The sequence below is a fragment of the Polistes fuscatus genome, unplaced genomic scaffold, assembly GCF_010416935.1.
Source record: "Polistes fuscatus isolate 324 unplaced genomic scaffold, CU_Pfus_HIC Scaffold12, whole genome shotgun sequence".
NCBI lineage: Eukaryota > Metazoa > Arthropoda > Insecta > Hymenoptera > Vespidae > Polistes > Polistes fuscatus.
In genome coordinates, this window is record NW_025113020.1 from 6,084,797 (window position 1) to 6,104,046 (window position 19,250).

General features: G+C 35.2%; 1 protein-coding gene across 1 annotated transcript; it reads right to left on the bottom strand.

Annotated features, from left to right (window-relative positions):
- Positions 1-321: 321 nt before the first annotated feature.
- Positions 322-17,878, bottom strand: LOC122513295 (cytoplasmic dynein 2 heavy chain 1). The gene is made up of 42 exons (XM_043629578.1): positions 17,642-17,878; positions 17,236-17,564; positions 16,571-16,736; positions 16,288-16,472; positions 15,849-16,207; positions 15,547-15,767; positions 15,081-15,479; positions 14,758-14,999; positions 14,377-14,700; positions 14,224-14,290; positions 13,817-14,153; positions 12,999-13,729; positions 12,710-12,872; positions 12,399-12,618; positions 12,199-12,325; positions 11,739-12,062; positions 11,257-11,538; positions 10,932-11,175; positions 10,335-10,842; positions 9,838-10,233; positions 9,586-9,768; positions 9,010-9,494; positions 8,615-8,934; positions 8,228-8,376; positions 7,854-8,135; positions 7,549-7,778; positions 7,079-7,456; positions 6,552-6,991; positions 6,361-6,495; positions 6,060-6,289; positions 5,691-5,900; positions 5,313-5,601; positions 4,742-5,251; positions 4,237-4,547; positions 3,671-3,865; positions 3,289-3,520; positions 3,019-3,172; positions 2,623-2,842; positions 1,805-2,538; positions 1,314-1,567; positions 839-1,136; positions 322-659 (listed from the first exon to the last, which is right to left on the bottom strand). Exons 1-42 carry the CDS (start codon positions 17,876-17,878, stop codon positions 361-363), a joined length of 12,399 nt encoding a protein of 4,132 aa, XP_043485513.1. The 3' UTR covers positions 322-360.
- Positions 17,879-19,250: the final 1,372 nt, after the last annotated feature.

Sequence of the window (19,250 nt, forward strand, 5' to 3'; positions counted from 1 at the left end):
TTCCCCTCCTCCCAAACTTTGTACGCTACGAATTCTTAATCGAAGAGTTACACCTGCAAGGTTTATTAAAATGTAATATAAATAAAGCACTTTACGACAATTAAACAATGTTCTATCATTCATTTCTACATTATACATAATCTTATTTATCCACGATTTCAATCTATTTATTATTCCACTTATTTTTGTTATCTTATCTCTCTTAGTAATAATTTATTAAAATGGAAATAATATACTATTTTGCAATTAACCCGACCACCTAACAAAAAAATTATATCTACTGTTAATTATTGATTATTAATCATAGACAATAGACAAATGTCTTCCTAAAATCAAAAAATAAATGAACAAATGAATGAATTAAATAGGTTTGAAGTAAAGAGCAACACTACGACGTAACCAAATATTTCGATTTTCCCTAGGACAACCAATTGGAAATGAACAAACGAATGAACTACGTTGAGAATCACTATAAACTGGTATACTGATCCAATCCTTGTCCTCTTTCTTTTCGTAATACGAATGCAATGTTTTTTTATCAGAATCTTTATCAAAGGAATATCGTTCGGGCAAATATGCAATTTGACAAATAGGAGCAGCTGCAATTGGCGCAGCATTGACGTCCACGTCTTTCAGGGTGCCATCTTTGATCAGAGCACCTGTTTAACAAACAAACAAACAAAATTATTGAAAAAGTAATGATGGAAACACCAGGCAAGTATTTCCTTTCTTCTTTTTTATCGGGACTCCTGTTAAACGACAAATATAACCATTTTTTAGTGTAATACACGTGCAAAAGGATTTAAATAATCAATCAAGAAAATAATCAATCGAATACCTGAGATAAGAAGACCCTCAATAATCACGGACACCTTCCACTGTTCGCTTCTACTATCATCTAACATCCAATTAACCCTTAATCGTAAATTCTCAAGAGGATGATTGATCTCGCGAGCTGTGTGTTGTTTAAGGGCAGCTAAAAAGGCCCTTGGTCTGGCAAGTTTCGATAGATCGACTCGAAGTGGAAAACTCGTTCTAAAGGATTCCAATATTTGATATCTTGTTAATAAACCATGAACAAATGTTAGTGCATCCTTTGGTCCAGATTGCCACTCGTTCATCCATTTGTTAGGTGTCTGTAATTAAATACGATATTTAATTAATTAATATTTGTATTGTTTATATTAAAAATAATTACATGACTGTGTGTATGTTTAAATATTTGTTAATATTTAGAGTTCAACATAAAAAAAAAGAAGAAACGACTCGATCAAACCCTGAAAAAATTGATTATAATCGATGAACGAGATTACCTTTGTATCCTCGATTCTAATTAATTCGAGATCCAATCGTATTCGGTTTAATAAATCTCGAGTAAACTCGAGCTCGTCTGCGAAGAAACGTTTGAGAGGAGTCTCTTTTTTAATATCATTCAAGACAGGGTTCAACGATGCTTCAAATTTCGTCAAACGTCGATCCAATAATTCCTTTAAATCTTTTTCAATTGTATTCTCTGATCTCGTTCTGCCGTGAGTCTTCTCGTTGCTTGATATTTTTATCGTCATACCTGGACAAACAAATATAACGAGCTTTGATTATTTTCCAAGTAGATATACGTTGAAAAATAATCATATTTCATTTCTAAAATTTACAAATAAAATTCTAGAATCGTAGGAGTACTTAGGAATACATTTTAGAAAATATTGAACAATTTTGTGAGCTCTTAAAAATATTTCAAGTAATATATTTCGTTAAGCACACCTTCCAAAAAATTCCTGCTTAACTTGGCAAAATAGTAATTTACCTTTGAGAAGTGTCAGGGCAACCTCGGCAGCTACCCTTTCCCAAGCTCTGTGAGCATTGGCAGGTAAACCAAAGTATTCCCTAGGTGAATCTTCACTGTCCAAACGTTCCACGATCTTCACCGGATCATTTTCCGAGATATCCAGGATATTAAGAACCCCAGCTAAGTTACGACGACCCTCGAAGACATCCTTTGACCAAATTTCACGAATGATAGCACAAAGTGCACGCATATCGTAATCGTCCTGAAGTCTTCCACCGTAAACAGCAACGTCCAGCAATCCTTGACCAGTCTCCCAATTTTGCGTTTGATTACTTTTAATTGTTTTATCAACGATCAATGTATAAGCAGCACAAAGATCAGCTTCGTTCCACTCGTAAGATCTGATCCATGCTTGGGGAACGAATTTTCGTCGTTCTTGAATGGTCGAATGCAACCACGAAAGTAAAAACATCCCAGGAATATTCTCATTAATTTTCTTATCTTCCAATTGTTGTAATTGTTGGAATGATCTTTTGAAATTTCTTTGAACACCTTCGGGTGGCTCGTAAGCCAATTTTAAACAGAGCCCAGCTAAACCAGGATAAAATCCTTCACATTCTTCGGTGGTCAACCAAATTCTCGTTGTTGAATTTTTATTCGAGGTACACATTGGCGATCTCAATAAACTTTCCAATCTTGGTAACCATGTTAATGCTAATTGCAAATTACTCAACAGTACCCAACTACCGTTTCTACGAATGACAATTGAACGAACATATGCAATATAAACGATTACGATGATCTTGATTGTTTAATAATACTTAACGAATTCTTACTTGCATGCAGTTTCCAAAGCAAGCTCAGCTTGAGTAACCTGTCCTTGTCCTAAAGAAACTTCAGTGAAACCAGTTGATGATGCTACAAGATTACCAACCAATGATTTTAATTCTGGACCGGGATCAGCTCCCGGTGACAACAACAAAAGTATCGGGCTTGATCCTTCGTTCTCTGCTATCTTTTGCAATGTCCACGTTGGTGGTGCTAAATCTCGCACACCTATTATTTCGATTAACAAATCGAATTTACATTTTTACATTTACGAATTCAAGGCTTTCTAATTGAATTTCAATTAGAATTGTTAAAGGGATGTGGTGGGATAGGAGATAACAAGACACTTTTCTAAATAAATCAAAACTGCGTTAAACAATTGACGTTGAATAAATGATATTTACCTAATTGGGAGATAGCGAATTTCGAGAGAGCAGTATGCAAATAATCCGGACGAAGTGCTTTGATAATTAGAATTCGTTGGAGATGTGTCAAACTGTTGTCCGTGTACACATTACCAATATCGTTCAACCAATCACGTTTCATTTTCCCAGCTACCTGTTATTTAAGTAATATATGCATAAGGTTAATGCAAAATACAATGAAAATTTGTTTCGGATTGATTTGCGGTTAGATCGATATAACGATGATGACATATGCGAACAAACACATACCTGTGGCATGAAACTGGCCAATACTTTTACCGCTGTACGACGTTCGTCAGGTATCCAATCGGGTACTTCCAAATCTACATTATCCTCGTTATTTGGTAAACCACTATCGAGTAATAAATTCCTATCAATTTCCGATATTGGATTTAAAGAGAGTGCCAAGTACAATGCTAACGTTAATCGGTGTTTCCTATATGCTGCTTTAGTGCAATAATGCACCGTCAACGCTATTAATCTGAAAGACAAAGTCCCAAAAATCATTCATACTTCGAATATAAACCAATTCATTATTCGTAGGTGGGTTTAAAAAGGAAACCTATATTCATCTGACATTATTTTTAATGCATTTCTCGCGATGAGAATAATAAAATCAATATTTATTGACCTCTTTTCAACTAGCCTATCCTGTTCCTTTCTCTCATCGGAAATGGCTATTGATCTGGTACTCTCTGCTTCAAGATAAATATCCGTGAAAGCTTCCGTTGAGAAAACGTATAAAGGATTCAACGATGTCAGTCCCTTAACAGCTTTGTAAACGTTAGCTGCAAATTTAGCGAGTCTCTCGCGACTCTCTATTCTTCTGAAATGAGAAACCATTGATTAAATCATTTTAATGTACCGGGTGAACTGCCGTTTAACTTATATCCATCAGTTCATTTTATATGTTTTTATACAACAACAACAATAATAAAATCATGACTTGTAATCGTTGTTTCATACGTGTACTTCTTAAAAATTACTCAGAAACAATTTTCTTGTAAATTTATAAATAAACATTAATGTTGTAATATATTAAATGTTGCCTTTGAATAATTCATTTAAAACGTCGCCAACTTTTTCTGGGAAAATTCCCTAATTTTTTCTATTCTCGATACTATTAAATAAATAAATGAATTTCTATAAAAAGAAAAAAAGAAAAATGTATAATAAAAGTTGATCAAAACTTGTTACTTTGAAATATCCTCGAGGCCTCGTCGACTTTCTTCGAGAGCCAATAAAATCTCTTTGGCTTTTGTTTGAGTCTTTTCCAAAGAAGTTAAAAGTCCACCACCACCACCATTACCACCACTACCACCACCACTACCATTACTATCATTTCCTTGGCCACCCTGAGTTTCCTGTAAGAGATCTTGCCCTCTGGCTCTACCCAATTGGGCTAACAAATCAACACGTGCAGCATCTCGTTCGCCAGAAAGTTTCTCTTCCCGTTCTAAAGCTTCTCTTCTTCTTGATATAATTTCTGGAGTTTCCTTTAACAACACCTAACAACGAAAAATCAAATACATTCATTTACGAGGAGTTTCTCATCTTTCTCCCTAGAACTAAAAGTAATCAAAAATACGAAAATCTAATCAATTGAATTTATATCCGTAGCGAGAGATGTTCTTGAAATTAAATGAAAACTATTCAAATGAAAAGATTGATCATTTGTTGAATTTAATAACGATTAAATAACCTTATCAACGAGTCTCTCGGCTAAACTTCTCGTGCCAGCACCCAAAGCAATTTGAAAAAGTACAGCGTCAGCTTCCTTCGGAATATTATCCAATCGATCCTTCCTAGTAGCCAAGAACAATTGAAATCCTTGCTGAGCAGGCAAATCACGATCGCAGAGCCTCAATGGTCGTTTTCGTAAAAGTGCCAACAAAATCGATGGAAATTCGATGATTTCTTCAACCAACAGTGGCTTCCCAAATCTCACAGCTAATTCCAATGCGGTATAGAACTTCGTATCCTCGGCTTTGATAATTTCCAATTTGGATCCGATGTTTGATTTAAGCCAAGATACCGCAACACCTGATGGGTCGAGGAAAATTGGTACTAATGGTCCTCTCAATGCACAAGCAGCACCAACGAGACTTCCGGTATCCGCTGGGAGTCCCTGTGCACGCCAAATTAATCTCTCTCGTTCATCGATCAATAACTCGATGGCCGATCTTTTCCACTTGTCGTCTCTTTGCGGATCCTACCGAAAAATATCATTTCATTGATCGAGTTGATTATTCATTATTAAACAATGAACATACTTGATAAACCAGAAAGGATGCTACGTTGGCAGCTTCAACGTCCAATCTTTCTTTACGATTTGTCAATTCTTCCAATTGCGTTTGCCAATCCCGATGTTCCTTGTCGAGTTTCAACAAAAGTGATCTAGCAGTAGTAAGACTGGATTCCGTAGCTTCGGTTCTCAATTGCAATGCTGCAGCACCTCGGGAATGTTCGGCCAATTCTTCTTGCAACTGTGCGACACGACTCTCAACTGTGTTCAAACCGGCCGCCAATCTTCCGAGTTGAGCTTCGGCTGCTGATAATCGCCTGATCGTACGCGATTATTCATTTTTCTTTTTTCTTTTATTTTTATATTGGACATAAGACCAATTTCTAATGGACAAAGTTTTACTCACTCGGCCAATAAACGTTGTTCTCGTTCCAAGGGTGCCACTTGTTGAAGTATTTGTCCGTATTGCAAATTAGCAAGAACCCAGGCGGCCAACGGAGCTGCTGCCATTGACGCCCTTCTAGCAGTTTTTTCTTCAAAACTATCCGGACGTTCTTTAACCAACTTGGCGACTGCATCTAAACTTGCCGAAGTACTTCTCCTTGCATCCCAAGTTCTTTTATAAGGGAAACAAGAAGATAAAACAAATACAATGAATAATTTATTACCTCGGATAATATAATTTAAACGATATATTAGAAATTACGAATATTTTCCAAGAGATCTAAGAAGATAACAAGGCACAACTTGTTTAATATTATAATATTAAAATAACCTGATTTCATCTTTGATCCCACGTTTAGCTAAAAACGTTTTCATACTGTTCCAAGACGTATCCTTGATACCCATAAGTCTCAAGACACCTTCGAGGACATCTCTAACAGGTGCTGGAGGTGCTCGTAACGATCTAACTTCGGCAAGAGCATCAGCACTTATACCAGCAACAGCCTGTGCCGCTTGTTCGACCAATGGTTCGACTTTACTTAATTCTCCTTCGATATCGGCCTATTTGAAAAATAAACACTGGATATATAATTATGTTTCTTTATAATAAAAATGCATAAATATGAAAATACCTTTCTTCGCGCTAACTCGGCACTCTCTCGTTCGGTTTCAGCTTTTAAATTGGTCATCTCACCTCGTTGACCTGTTGCACCTCTCATCGTTGCAGTAATTTTTTCCAAAGCTGCATTGGCCCTACCTTTTTCGATCTAAATGATAAATAAACATTAAACATAAGAATTTGAATACGGGATTTATTAAGTACCTCGAGCTCCTGCCTTTGTTTCGACACTTCATCCTCCAATTTAGCAACGTGTTCACCGGCTTCCCTTAATCTGCTAATACCAGCGGTTAAGCTATTAAGTTTACTTTCAACTTCCGCACTCCAAATTTCACGAAGCTTTTCCGTTGTACAAAGTAAAGCTAAGAAACGTGCCGGTGCTTGCTGTTGCTTGGGTGCTTGGAGATGAGCTTTAATCATAACTTCTATCCTCTCCTTTGATGATTCTACGAGAACATCCGATCCATGAGAATTATTATATTGAATAGCTAACTCGGTCAATGGTGCTTCGTAAGACCACCATTCGTTTCCAAGACTCGGTCCAATTACTGTGCAGATTCTCAACAATCCGGAACGTGATAAGAAAGTTGATTTCAAATCACCGATGTCTAAAATTACTACTACTCGAAGATAACTTCGAATACCTGGGAATTTATAGATAGGACATTGCCATTGATGTTTTGATAAAAGAAAGAAAAAACAAATTGCAAATATTACAAATAAATGCTCACGATGATAAAAATATTGTTCCAAAGTGCCAGGAAAATCTTCTCTCCTTGACAAATCTATCAATGGTGCTATCATACCATCCAATTCCTCGATTGAAAAAAGTCCTGGAAGTTCACCGTTGGCAATAATAGCGCTGACCAAAATTGACGTATCTTCCTCTCTCATATGGTGTTCCTCGAGTAAGAGCATCGTTGGTTCCCCATCGATACCTGCTGTTTGAATCGCTGCTTTAATCGAAGCTTTGGCTCGTCCAGGTCCCGAATCGATATAACGAAAGGATGAAAAAGTTGCAGCTAATTTGCTGGCTGATTTTCTTCCTGATCCTGGTCGTCCAGTTAAGATGACACCACGTAAACGTGTTCCAAATGTCCAACAAATTCCTATCAAATGAAAATACGATTACGAAATTGATAGGATTATAATCAAGTGTTTTTCCTTTCAAATTCGAAACAATCTAATTCATTTCAATTACCAGCAACCATTTGTAAAAGATGTGACGTTATTGTAGCGCGTATTGGTTCACCTTCTCGCGCACATCTTGCAGCAACATTTACGATATTATCTTTCCATTCTTCTTCCACGATAGGCAACAATTCATTATTACCAATTTTCCAAACGAAAACATCGTTCATAGAATTTTTAGGATTCAAAAATTGAGCGGACAATATGGAATCCCAATTGACACGAGCTTCAGCTGTTAATCTGAACAACAAATATTATAGAAAGGACATCGAACAAATTGGTGTACTCGTATTTTATTTCTAAGAAAATAATTACTTAGGATAGAATAAACGTTTTCCAGCATCGAACATATAACTGGTAAGATCATTCTCGTTTTCAGGAGGTAAATAATAACCAAGACAATCAGCCCATAAAATAAGATCCTTCGGTGTCCACAAGAAAGAAGACAATTCATTGGACAAGTTTATTGATTGATAAGCCTCCAACATAGTCGACGATGTCTTCGTAATCCAGGAATCAACAAAATCATCTTTTTCTTTTAATGCACTTCTAAGATGAAGTTCCAACATGGCAACAATTTCTTTCGAACTTGGACACCTAAATTAATTTAACGCAAACATTTATAACAATTAAATTCACGCATTTCGTTTAAGTTAATTCATTATTTGAATAAATATGTTAATACAAACGATAGATAATACGTTGCCATGAGACATTCTAATCTAGGATGAAGTGCAGTATTAGAATCAGCAGTGGAAATAATTGTTAATGGGATTCGTGCGAATTCTAAATCATCCTCGTGAAATCCTTCATCTTGCAATAATTCTCGTACCAATTCCTGCAATAAAAAATGTTTATTATCTATCGTTCTATCCTTTAAATTATTCCGAACAGAGTGTCGCAAAAGAAATGTTACCATACTTTAAAAATTCGAAACACTTAAAATATAATACTTTGACAAAAACAAAAAAAGAAAAAAAAACATTGACAAACGATCAAAGTGTAGTAACATTTTTTCTGCAACGCCCTGTATTTGGTACGGAGAGGTGTAACGCGTAAATAAAAAAAAAAACTACCTGCATCTGTTTGGAAGCCAGGTGAATATCTTCGAGTATTAAAATAATACGAGAACCATTTCTGGGTTTATAAGTTCTTCCATGAGAGGATGAATCAAGACGAACGCAGGCGCGTTTTAACCGAGTTAAAAGATCCTGTGCACCGTATAGAGAAGATCCTTGTATCAAGGTCATGGACGGTGCATTATACTGATTTTTTAAAGAGGATAATGCAGCGGTTATTAATGTACTTTTACCCGAGCCCTGTTCTCCTCGTAAAATAACAGGATAATCCTTTTCTATCCAAGGTAAGATAGATGCTAATGCTCTTTTAACGGGTCCTATCAAAAAATCATAAATATCACTCTAACAATTCCTATTTTGAATTATTTGATATGTTCGTAGATAAACTTTACCCGATAATAGTACAGGACCATCCTCGGTTTCAATCGATTGATAAATATCGATGAAAGGTTCTAATCGATCTGATTTGTCATTGTAAAGAACGTCGAATGGCTTTTCGGGATCTGGACACCAACAATCGGTCAACTGATAAATCAAACGTCCTAAATTATCTCTGACATTTTGATCATCGATTTGACAACAGAGAGCACCGAGAAGTGCCTCCGTGTACAACGTTTGCGTATGCGCGTCACGCAAATGATGGAAAACAGAATTGATCAGACCACAAGCTGACGATCTAATCGAATTCGATTGAAAGATTTCATCGATGCAAGTGGAAAGGTGTGAATTAACATTGTCTCGAATATTAGAAGGCAAATCATCAGGAATCAAAGCTTGTAAAAGTGAAGTTGTACTAATTGTTCCAAGATGGACAACACCCAATCGTGAAACTGTTGCTGGACTAGCACTTGCCAGTTTATGTGTCTCGAATATGAATCTATTTTATTTTATAATCAAATAGTTAATAAACGAATTAGTATGTTTAAGATATTAATGATAAAAATATATTTTGTATTACATATATATACCTGATACCGTTTCCCAGTTTGACACCAACTCCGTTGGGTAATGTCAGTAATCTGTTGTCATCCAAGGCAGAATTTAAAGCCTCTGCCCATTCTGGTTCAACGTCGCCATTCAAAATAATCCAAGTTGAACTATTTCCTCCAGCTGTTATTACTGCACTCGATAACAAACCTTCTTTCCATTCTCTTTGAACGATAAAATAAAAATATTATTAACAATTCAAATTAATCATCTTCTTTATATTATTATAATACCTTGTTTGTGAATCAACTCGTCCTAAAAGTTTGGATTTGGGTACAGCACCAGGATAAATGATATATTGATCAACCGATTCTCCGATTTTCGACAAAGCTTCGGCTAATAATTTTCTTATAACTGTCTTTCCACTACCAGGTGGTCCAACTATTGCAACACCTGTTCTACTTTTTAATTGATCGTACAATTGTATGCACTGATCAACAATTTTCTTCGTATAATTACTAGACTCGCATAATTCTATCAAAGCTTCTCGTAAATCTTTCTTTTCGTTGGACACTTCGGTTAACGAATGATCTACATTAGGAAATACGTCGTGTAACAAATCGAGAAACTTCTTGGCATCTTCCTCTGTTAATTTAGGCAATGTTGAATCTTTAATTGCGATAAATAGCCTGAACGCGAACGACAATTCAAATTAAACTTCAATTTTTATATTTATTTTTTTTTGTTTAATATTAAAAACGTGTAATTTATGATAGGAATATTTTCGTACCTGGTTGATTCGTCCAATTGATTAACAGGTGAAATAGCATCTAACACTGATCTGAGTGCTCTAAGACCCCAGTCGTAATGCGGCTGTTTGGAAAGTAAATTTAATGAGATTTCAAATGTTTCAACCAAACGATTAGCAAGCATAGAAGATTCCAAAAATCCGGCACACTCTAATAAAGCACGAATTATATCAAATTTATCAGGATGGGCCATGCCAATGGGTCTGAACAATCTGGCCAATGAATCTGGAAGCCTATGACGTCCACCGTATTCGTTTCCAGCAGGATTCATTGTAATGAACACGCAGCAGTGTGGATCAAGATTGACTCTTTGATCACCTAAAACAACTTGGTTCAACCCATCTCTGACAGCTTCTTGAAGTGGTCTAACCAACATTGCAACGGCACTCAATGTTTCTTCTTCGAGACGATTAAATTCATCGAAACAACCCCAAGCACCGGCTTGTGCTAAACCACCTAAAATTCTTTTCATGCTACCAGCATCCATTCCTATTAAAAAAAAAAAAAGAAAAAACAAATAAATCATTCTACTCGTTAATTATAAGTGATATTAAATTTGGATTACGTAGGAGACAAACCTTCGTCGCAATTGAAAACAATAACCAGCCTTCCCAAAATACCACCAAGTGCTTTAACACTCTCAGTTTTTCCAGTTCCAGCTGGCCCAGTTGGGCTACCACCCAATCCAAGTTTCATGGCTTGGGTTAATGCAAGGAAACATTTCTCTGTAAGCGAAGTCCAAACTAAACCAACTGCGGCTCCTTGATATTCAAAACGATATGGAAATTCAGCACCAGCGCATCTTACAATTGGACCCTTGTTCTATACAAATTTTTGTCAACATATTAATTTAACGAAATAATGATCTTGAGATAATAAATTAATTACTTAACAAAATCTTACTGTTCTGTATGTTTTCAGTTGTCTGTACCACAACCACGAAGTGGATTCACCCATCTCGAGAGTATTCAACAATGTTCTAGATATTTCAAGATGATGAACAGTGTCGAGAAGTAATCCTCGAGCTTTAAGAACAGTTAATTTGTCTCCGACATCTTCCAATCCCCTATACCTTGCTCTTTGAGTATCCAAAAATTCGACCAACTTTTTCAAACCCAATATACCCTCTTTCAAAGCAGCCTCGCAACGTTCAGTAAATCTGATCCTCTCCGATAATAAAAGTATCTAAAGATAAATGAAAAAATAAGTACAAATATCTGACAAGTGTTAAACATTTGAAATCTGAATAAACAAGAATGCGAAATCAAGAAATGTTTGTCCGAAATGTTTTTGTTGAAAAAAATTCATTCTTTAATAATTCCAATATAAATGTGCAAATTATGCAATTTAAATAATTGTTCATTCGATCCCAATAATATTCGTACCTGATTAGGATAAATAGAAGGATCAGGTGAGGAGTCTGTCAAACATTTATCAAGACTCTGCCTCAATGTATTCCTCATCCCCTTCTCAAGATTGTTCAACCATCTTGGAAGTGGTTCGCTCGTATCTATAGCCTCCAATAACTTTAGTATTTCACCCTCTGGTGAAACCACAGCTGTCAGGCTATTATCATTTTTTATCACTGATCCTATACCTTGGTAAAGTTTTGGTAAATGGGATTCTAGAGCTTTGCCGCTTCCTGAAACGAGTTCTAAAAGATCCTCGTCGCTCAAAAAATATAAACGTGGATAGGACGATCTTCTCTCCTATTATTTAAACAAAATCAAAATATAAACAAAAATAAACGGAAAAAAGTCACTTCCAAATTTAGACGATAATTAAATAAATAGTTGACGATGTGATTATTATTATTAATAATAATAATAAAAAAAAATTAAATACTTCTAAAAATTCGTCGAGACTTCTTTGACATCTGTCGAGTAAATCCTTCAAATTAATTAAAGCAGGTAAAGGTAATCTTCTAATGGATGATACTCGAGAATCACGTGAAACCTCACCCATCAGATATCTAATGAAAAAATATATGGAAAATAATTGATTTCAATCGAACGATCAATCGTTATATTTAATAATAAACAAACCTAAATTCTTTGTCAGTTCTCGACCATTTTCCAGAATCATTGGGTGCAGCACCGCTACCATAAATGGGTTCCAAGTAAACCCATTTTCTTTGAACAATACTAAGTATCTTAATACGTTCTTCGATCTCTGATAAACTAGCTTCACATCTTGTAGCTCTTGCTGCAAATCTTTCGTAACCAGCAGCACCCTTTGCACCCTCCAACAAAAGTCGTAATTCACCTGTCGGTCGTTTACGTTTCGTTCATCAAAATAATATTTCAATTTCGATAAAGTATCAATTAAAACAATATTTATTAATCGAAGAAAGTACCTGTCCTAGCCAAAAGATTGGAATATTCACCGACAAGATAAATAATCGAATTTTTACTGTCCTTTGATTGTTGAATTTGTAGACTGGCCGATGTCTCCCAAGATTCTAATTCCAATATCGCTTGTCGTATTCCACTTTCGGCCGCAGCTCTTTTCGTAATTTCCTGTTAAACGATTTATTCATTTTAATGAAATAAATGCAAATCGTGCAAATGATCAAAACGAGGAACAAAAAATATTTAAATAAATTCTAGTATAGACCTAAAGAAAAAAAGATCACCCACACCCACCTTAATACGAATGTCATTGTCCTTTATTTTATCCTTAGAATCAAGTATATGACCCAATGTTAAATCTCTTAAATTTCTAATATCATTCAAATCAAGAACAGATTTCAATTCAGTCCAATGTTCCTCGGCAATTTCATCACCGCGAAGAAGTTGAATCCATTCTATCGCATCTCGAATTTCTCTTAACTGTTTCCCAACGAAAGTTTCGATTTCTACATTGTCGTTGCGGGGATTGGAAGAATCCTTATCGTTAGATTGCAAACGAATTCTCGTTTCCCAAGAATCAAGCCAATCGTGAAGCCTCGGTAATCTTCTCCTCGCAACAGCCCATTCCTCGGCTCTTTGATTATCGAGTTCCTCGATAAACTCAGCTTGAAATCTGCAATTGGATTCCTCAGCTTCTAACTGGGCTTCGAGTTTCTTCAAATTCGTCGAATCGTCTTCGATGATCTCGCTCAAATTAAAACCAATTCTTTGACAATCGATAGTTAAACTATCTCGTTGTTCTGTTAAAGTAATCCAACGATCTCTCATCGATGATATCCAATCGATGGTTACAATGTCAGGTTTTGATAACCACTTGGTTTCCCACCTTTCAATTTCGTCCCTCAATGCTACTCCCCGATGACGTAAATTCACTTTGGTGTCCTCCAATTGACGAGCCACAACTGTTTTATGTTTCTCCAAACGATCCGCTAATTCTTGCCAAGCCAAATTAGCTGAATTAATTCCTACGAGGTATTACAATATTAACAATCAATATAAATCAATAAATTTGCGGAACAAAGGATTGATTGATCATTGTTCAAATATAATACCTTCCAATTTTTCACTTGTCCAAGCAGCTAAAACTTTAGCAAGACCAGCCACAGCTTCCATTTCATTTCCAACACCGTCATACTGTTTTTGAATCCGTTCATGAGCTTCATTAGCCAGCCCAACTTCTTCAACGTTATGAGGTCTCTTCTCCAACTCTTTAGCAGCGACAGAAAGAAAATCAACAATTGAGACAAGTCTTGAAGAAGCTTCAACGCGCAAATCGGAACACAAACGTTCCCAATAACGACGAGATGCTGATTCTAAATCGTTTCTAGTTGTCCCAGTGTCGATACTTATACACCAAACTTTTACTTCACCTCCTCGCAGTTTACTAACCTATTCAAACACGATAGTTCAAAATATTAATAAGTGATTAATCGATTAGAATAATTATTACGTTTATTACTTCTTGAGCCCATTGTTTGGCATCCTTGAAAGCTCTTGTCCAATCATTTGGAGATGCTCCCTTTAATCTGTTTAAATTATCATCATATTGTAATCATAATAATCATCCACGAAAGATCCTAGATAATAATTAATATCATTTAGTTAAACATACTTTTCACCGATATCAATTTTCGCTGGTGCAGCCAAGTTCAACCACTTAATCCTAACGGATTCTAAAGCATTTAAAGCAATCTCAGCTTGCTTGTAGACACCACCGAACAAGTATGCACTCTTCTGAACTAGACTACCAAATTGAGCGTGTTCTACATCACCAACTCCGCGAAAGTTCATAGGAATTGAGAGGGATCGTCTAATACCGGAATATATCTTGGCACGAATTTCTTCTAGAGGAGGTCGCCATTGTAACATTCCATCCCGGAATATTAATTCGACCCTGATATCCGGTAATTTTCTCAGCAACGACGGTAAAGCACCTCTACAAAAATTATTTATATATATAATTAATAAATGATTCGAATTAAATTAATCACACCTGTAAGCCACACCCAACGCTTTTAAAAGTTGCCTATCCCAATGCAATTTCCAAGCTGTTGTATTACCATACTCGTTTTCAACAGAATCTACAATTGTTCTCATATTTATCAAAGTATCCTTCCAAATATTCTGATTGCCAACCAAATTAATAGCCTCTCCTTTAAACAAATTCGAGACCAAGTTTCGCAGGGTCGAATGTTTAGCTGCTAATTCGGCATTCTGTCTAGCAAACTTTGTCACCTATTAACAAAACGTATTAATATACGTTTGAACAAATTAATACGAATGAATAATGAAGTTGCAAATTTATTTTCCTATTACCAATTCTCTAAGTCTATTTGTGTAACCATCGACTGCTTGAGGATCAGACCAAACAACACCAGATTGTTCCTTAACGGCTCGTGCCAATTCCAAAGCTGTGGTTAACATCAATGGTCTTTGAGAAGGCACCATACGATCACCAATGGTATTATGAAATGTAGCTACTTGTTGTAAAGCTCTTGCACGACCTGCTAATAAACTTGCTCTCTCAACAAGGTCTCTTATCTCTCTTGGTAGTTCAACACCTTGTCCTGAAAGTGCTCTGGCTTCTCTGATAAGGGTCATCAATCTTGGATCGTAATTAACTCGCATCAAACTAGTACCAGTTAACTCGACAACTGCGGAATCTGAACCCAGTGTTAACTGTTTATTAGCTACAGCATCTCTCGTGTCATTCACCTAAGATCGATCAGCGATTATGAATTTGTAAAAACGAGGATTATAATCTGGCATGTATCAAATTTACCCAAGACTCAACGAGATATTGTCTCTTCCTTTCAGCATCCTTCAAAGCTGTCGTAACTTTGGCTACAGTCTCGTCGAATCCTGGAATATCAGCTAAAAGTTCTTTACCGAGTTCTATCAAACTTTCTAATCGGATTTCAGAATACCTTGCCGTCTGAATTTCTTGAAGTATTTTTGGAGTATCCAAAAGATCATCTGTGTCTGGACCAGCCAGACAATTCTCTAAAAAAAAAAAAAGAAAAAAAAGAATGACAATCAGGATGATTGAATTATTTGATTAATATTATTTATAGCTATGATTACCAATCAGGTCATCGTATGCCAATAGCAAAGCTTCGCGTTCGCTACGAAGAGCCTTTTTAAGGGCATCCCTTTTCATTAGATCAAAGTATCTTCGAAATTCCTCTAACAATAAATTAGGTGTCTTTGCATCGGCAATCTGTGCTTTCAACTTTTGTGCAACTAATTCTTCGGTAGGCGTTAAAGCTTCTTCGACTTTACGTATCATTCTATTCCATTCGATATCATTTTCATCATCGCTGTAAACAACTTTAATGTCTTGGAAATTTTGAAGAAAATTATCAACGTCCAATCTCGTTCTTTCGTTGGATGTTAAAAGTCTCATTAATTGACGATACTGAGCACGTAATTCACTGAGTTGTCTGGAAAATATTACCTTCATTTAAATAGTTTCCTTAAAAAAAAAAAGAAAATAAAGGCAAACCGTTTGATAAAAGTTTACTTCAGTCTTTTGCCAAGTTTAGAACATTTCCCAGGTACGTATACGGCATCTTTCCAAGGATGAAGGGAATAATGGGGCCAAAAAAGTCCTGTTAATCTCTCGCTAGCATTCACCCATTTCTCGCATACCATTGCACCCATGCATACCGTTGCATCTACATTACTGTGACCATGATGCGTCTGAGTCTAAAAAAAAAGAAGACAAAAAAACGAAATATTAATTAACCTGCAGTGTTATAAATAAAATTGAAAAAGCAAAAAAATAAATAAATAAATTTGATTACCTCGTTAACAAGATTCTCAACGAGGATCACTGTCTCGTTTCCAATTATTTCCAAAAGAGATTTCATACGTTCCTCTTTATAAACCGTGCTGCCTAATTTCCAAACGTCATCGACGTACCCAGAAATCGCTTCGAGCGATTCTTCCAAACCGATAAACCCATCACCTCTGTGTATTTTCAATTAAAATATTAATTATTATAATATTTAACAATTTTTCTGTGAGAATTAAAAAAGGAAAATTCGATGAATAAAAGTCTACGTAAATGTTGGATCGAATAGGAGTGATACTACGACTATTAGAACCTTTCTCAATTGGGAGACAAGCTAATATTTATTTGAAATTTTTCATTTTTTCGCCCCTGAAAATATGCAACACTTTAAACATTATCGCGAATGTTGCCTGCGAGCTCCATCTAGCGGTAAGAAATTTTTTTCTAACCTTAACGATATGCAACCCTTTCGCACGTGCATGCAAAGTGTGTTGCATACCATAAAGGATGAAACAAAAAAGTTCTTAATAACGGGTAACGTTGACTAACTGCATTATCGACGATGTACAAAGTGTTGCATATGACGAGGCACAACAAATGCAATATTTGCATGGACAATTGAAAGAATTTAAATAGTAATATTCGTTTAAATATAATAAATAAATAAAATTGTACCTTGAAACGGCCGCATTTTCAAATTCTTTTCTAATATTGTTCAATATTAGAGCGGCCTCATCAAAAGTTGTTTTATCTCTCGTACGACTGGCTTCATTGCTACGTTTTATCCAAAAACTTTCTTCTTCAGTAATGGACGTAGGTGGACGTGGTCCAAGTAAATCTTCTTCTAGTTTTTTCAAAGAAGTTGGATCAAATCCGAATGATTTCAGAGTGGGTGCCCAAACTTGTCGTAAAACTTCGATAAGAGTTAAACTTTCAGCCCCTCCGATCGAAGTTACTTGGACCAAATCGTGAAAATTTTCTTCCGTAACTATCTTTGCTGCTAGCTAATAATTACGATTATCTCATTGTACCTATATGTGTAATTACATTAATCTTTTGATATAGATGTTAATTAAATTACCTTAAAAAATACCAAGGTATTTTTTCCAATGAGCAATTCATTGCTCAATTTAAGGGTAACTTCATCATTTCCCGATTGAATTGGCTGAGCACAAAGTGTCCTACACGTTGATTGATTAAAAAACTTTTCCAACACTGGGAAAGATAATTTAAAATTTTCTTCGCTTCCGAGAGGTACACCAAAAAAATAACCTGCCGTGGAAACTATGAAAGATTCTCGCTTATCGATCATCACCATTTTTTTTCCTAGATCCTATTTTGTCGAATTTAATTTCCAAATGATTTCAACTTCACGCAAACGACATTATACTTTGAATATATTCATTAGTATTTTATTTAGATTAAGTACGTGACATATTTTTAATCCGAGTAAAAATGCATGCTACGTGACGCGTATAAAAGAAAACATATGTGTTTTGACTTGCAGTTTGTCGATCGTTTGTGTAGTCATGACAACATAAATGAAAACAGAAACGTTACAAGCTCCACCTTGCGAACAGGTGGAAGGATTCTTACAGGTGATTATAGTTTATTTTATTTTCTAAGAAGAGAGTGTAATTAAAAAAAAACGAATAGATAAAAAATTTAATTTATTATATTTTTTGTTTCATACTCAACGACTGCAAATGTTTCATGTTATGCGTACGATAATTATGATTGAATGCATTTAAGTGCATCATTATTGATAAGTTTATTATTATTGAAAGATTATTTGCATAATCGAAATGTATAGTACCTATTGCATTTGTTGGGTTAGCTATTGGAAAACATTTCGGCTTATTTCGTGGTCAATATGCATACATATGAGTTTCAATCATGCGTGTTTCCGTATCATAAAATAAACAACTCGTTTGGAAAAAGTAAATAAATAAAAATCAAATAAAATGAAATTTGTAATTTACGCAAATCATTTTAGATTTCCCAGAATTTGCATGTGTGCGTATTAATTATTATTAAGTCAAGCATATGTGCATACGATAATGTAATATATGATAGATATTTTTTATTATAACGCGCTGTGGAATTCTAGCATTTTTAAATGAAATAAACTTTCAAGTAGGTGGGGAATAAGCTGATAATGATAAGAAATCGATAATTGAACTTAACAACGATTCGTGGAACTGTCATCATAGTTTGAGAAATAAAAAAAATCAAGAAAATTTTACTTTATCGAACATTGATCGTAATTGTATTCATATATACGCGGTGTCTTCACAAATAAGTATTATAAAAAAAAATGTCTATTTATTTATCTGCTTGTAATATTAAAAATGTTTAAACAAAATCAGAGATAATTATTATCATCAAAAGGGGAAATCCAAGAAAGATGATCAATTAGATTTACGATTCTCACCATGTATCTTACAACAAGGAAAAATAAATAAAGATTGCATGGTACAAAGGTTAACGAACGTCATAATTCCTCCTACTTTTATTTCCTCCTCCTATAAAGTTAGAGATGAACTTACAACGACGTTGAGTTTTATTACGCGGGCGACAAAAACATTGAAAGAAAAATAAAAAGAAGAAAAAAAAGAAGAAGAAGAAGAAGAGGAAGAAAAAGTATACTTTATTAGGTTATCGTGTCTAATCCAAAATGAACACGTGCC

Bases quoted from the DNA above. Each gene is read 5' to 3' on its own strand.
- LOC122513295 (XM_043629578.1), bottom strand. From the start codon at position 17,878: ATGGTGATGATCGATAAGCGAGAATCTTTCATAGTTTCCACGGCAGGT. The intron at 7,779-7,853 runs GTAATTATTTTC...TTTGTTGTTCAG, and splicing joins AAACGTTTATTCTATCCTAA to ATTAACAGCTGAAGCTCGTG. The intron at 6,496-6,551 runs GTACTTAATAAA...TTTATCATTTAG, and splicing joins AACAAAGGCAGGAGCTCGAG to ATCGAAAAAGGTAGGGCCAA.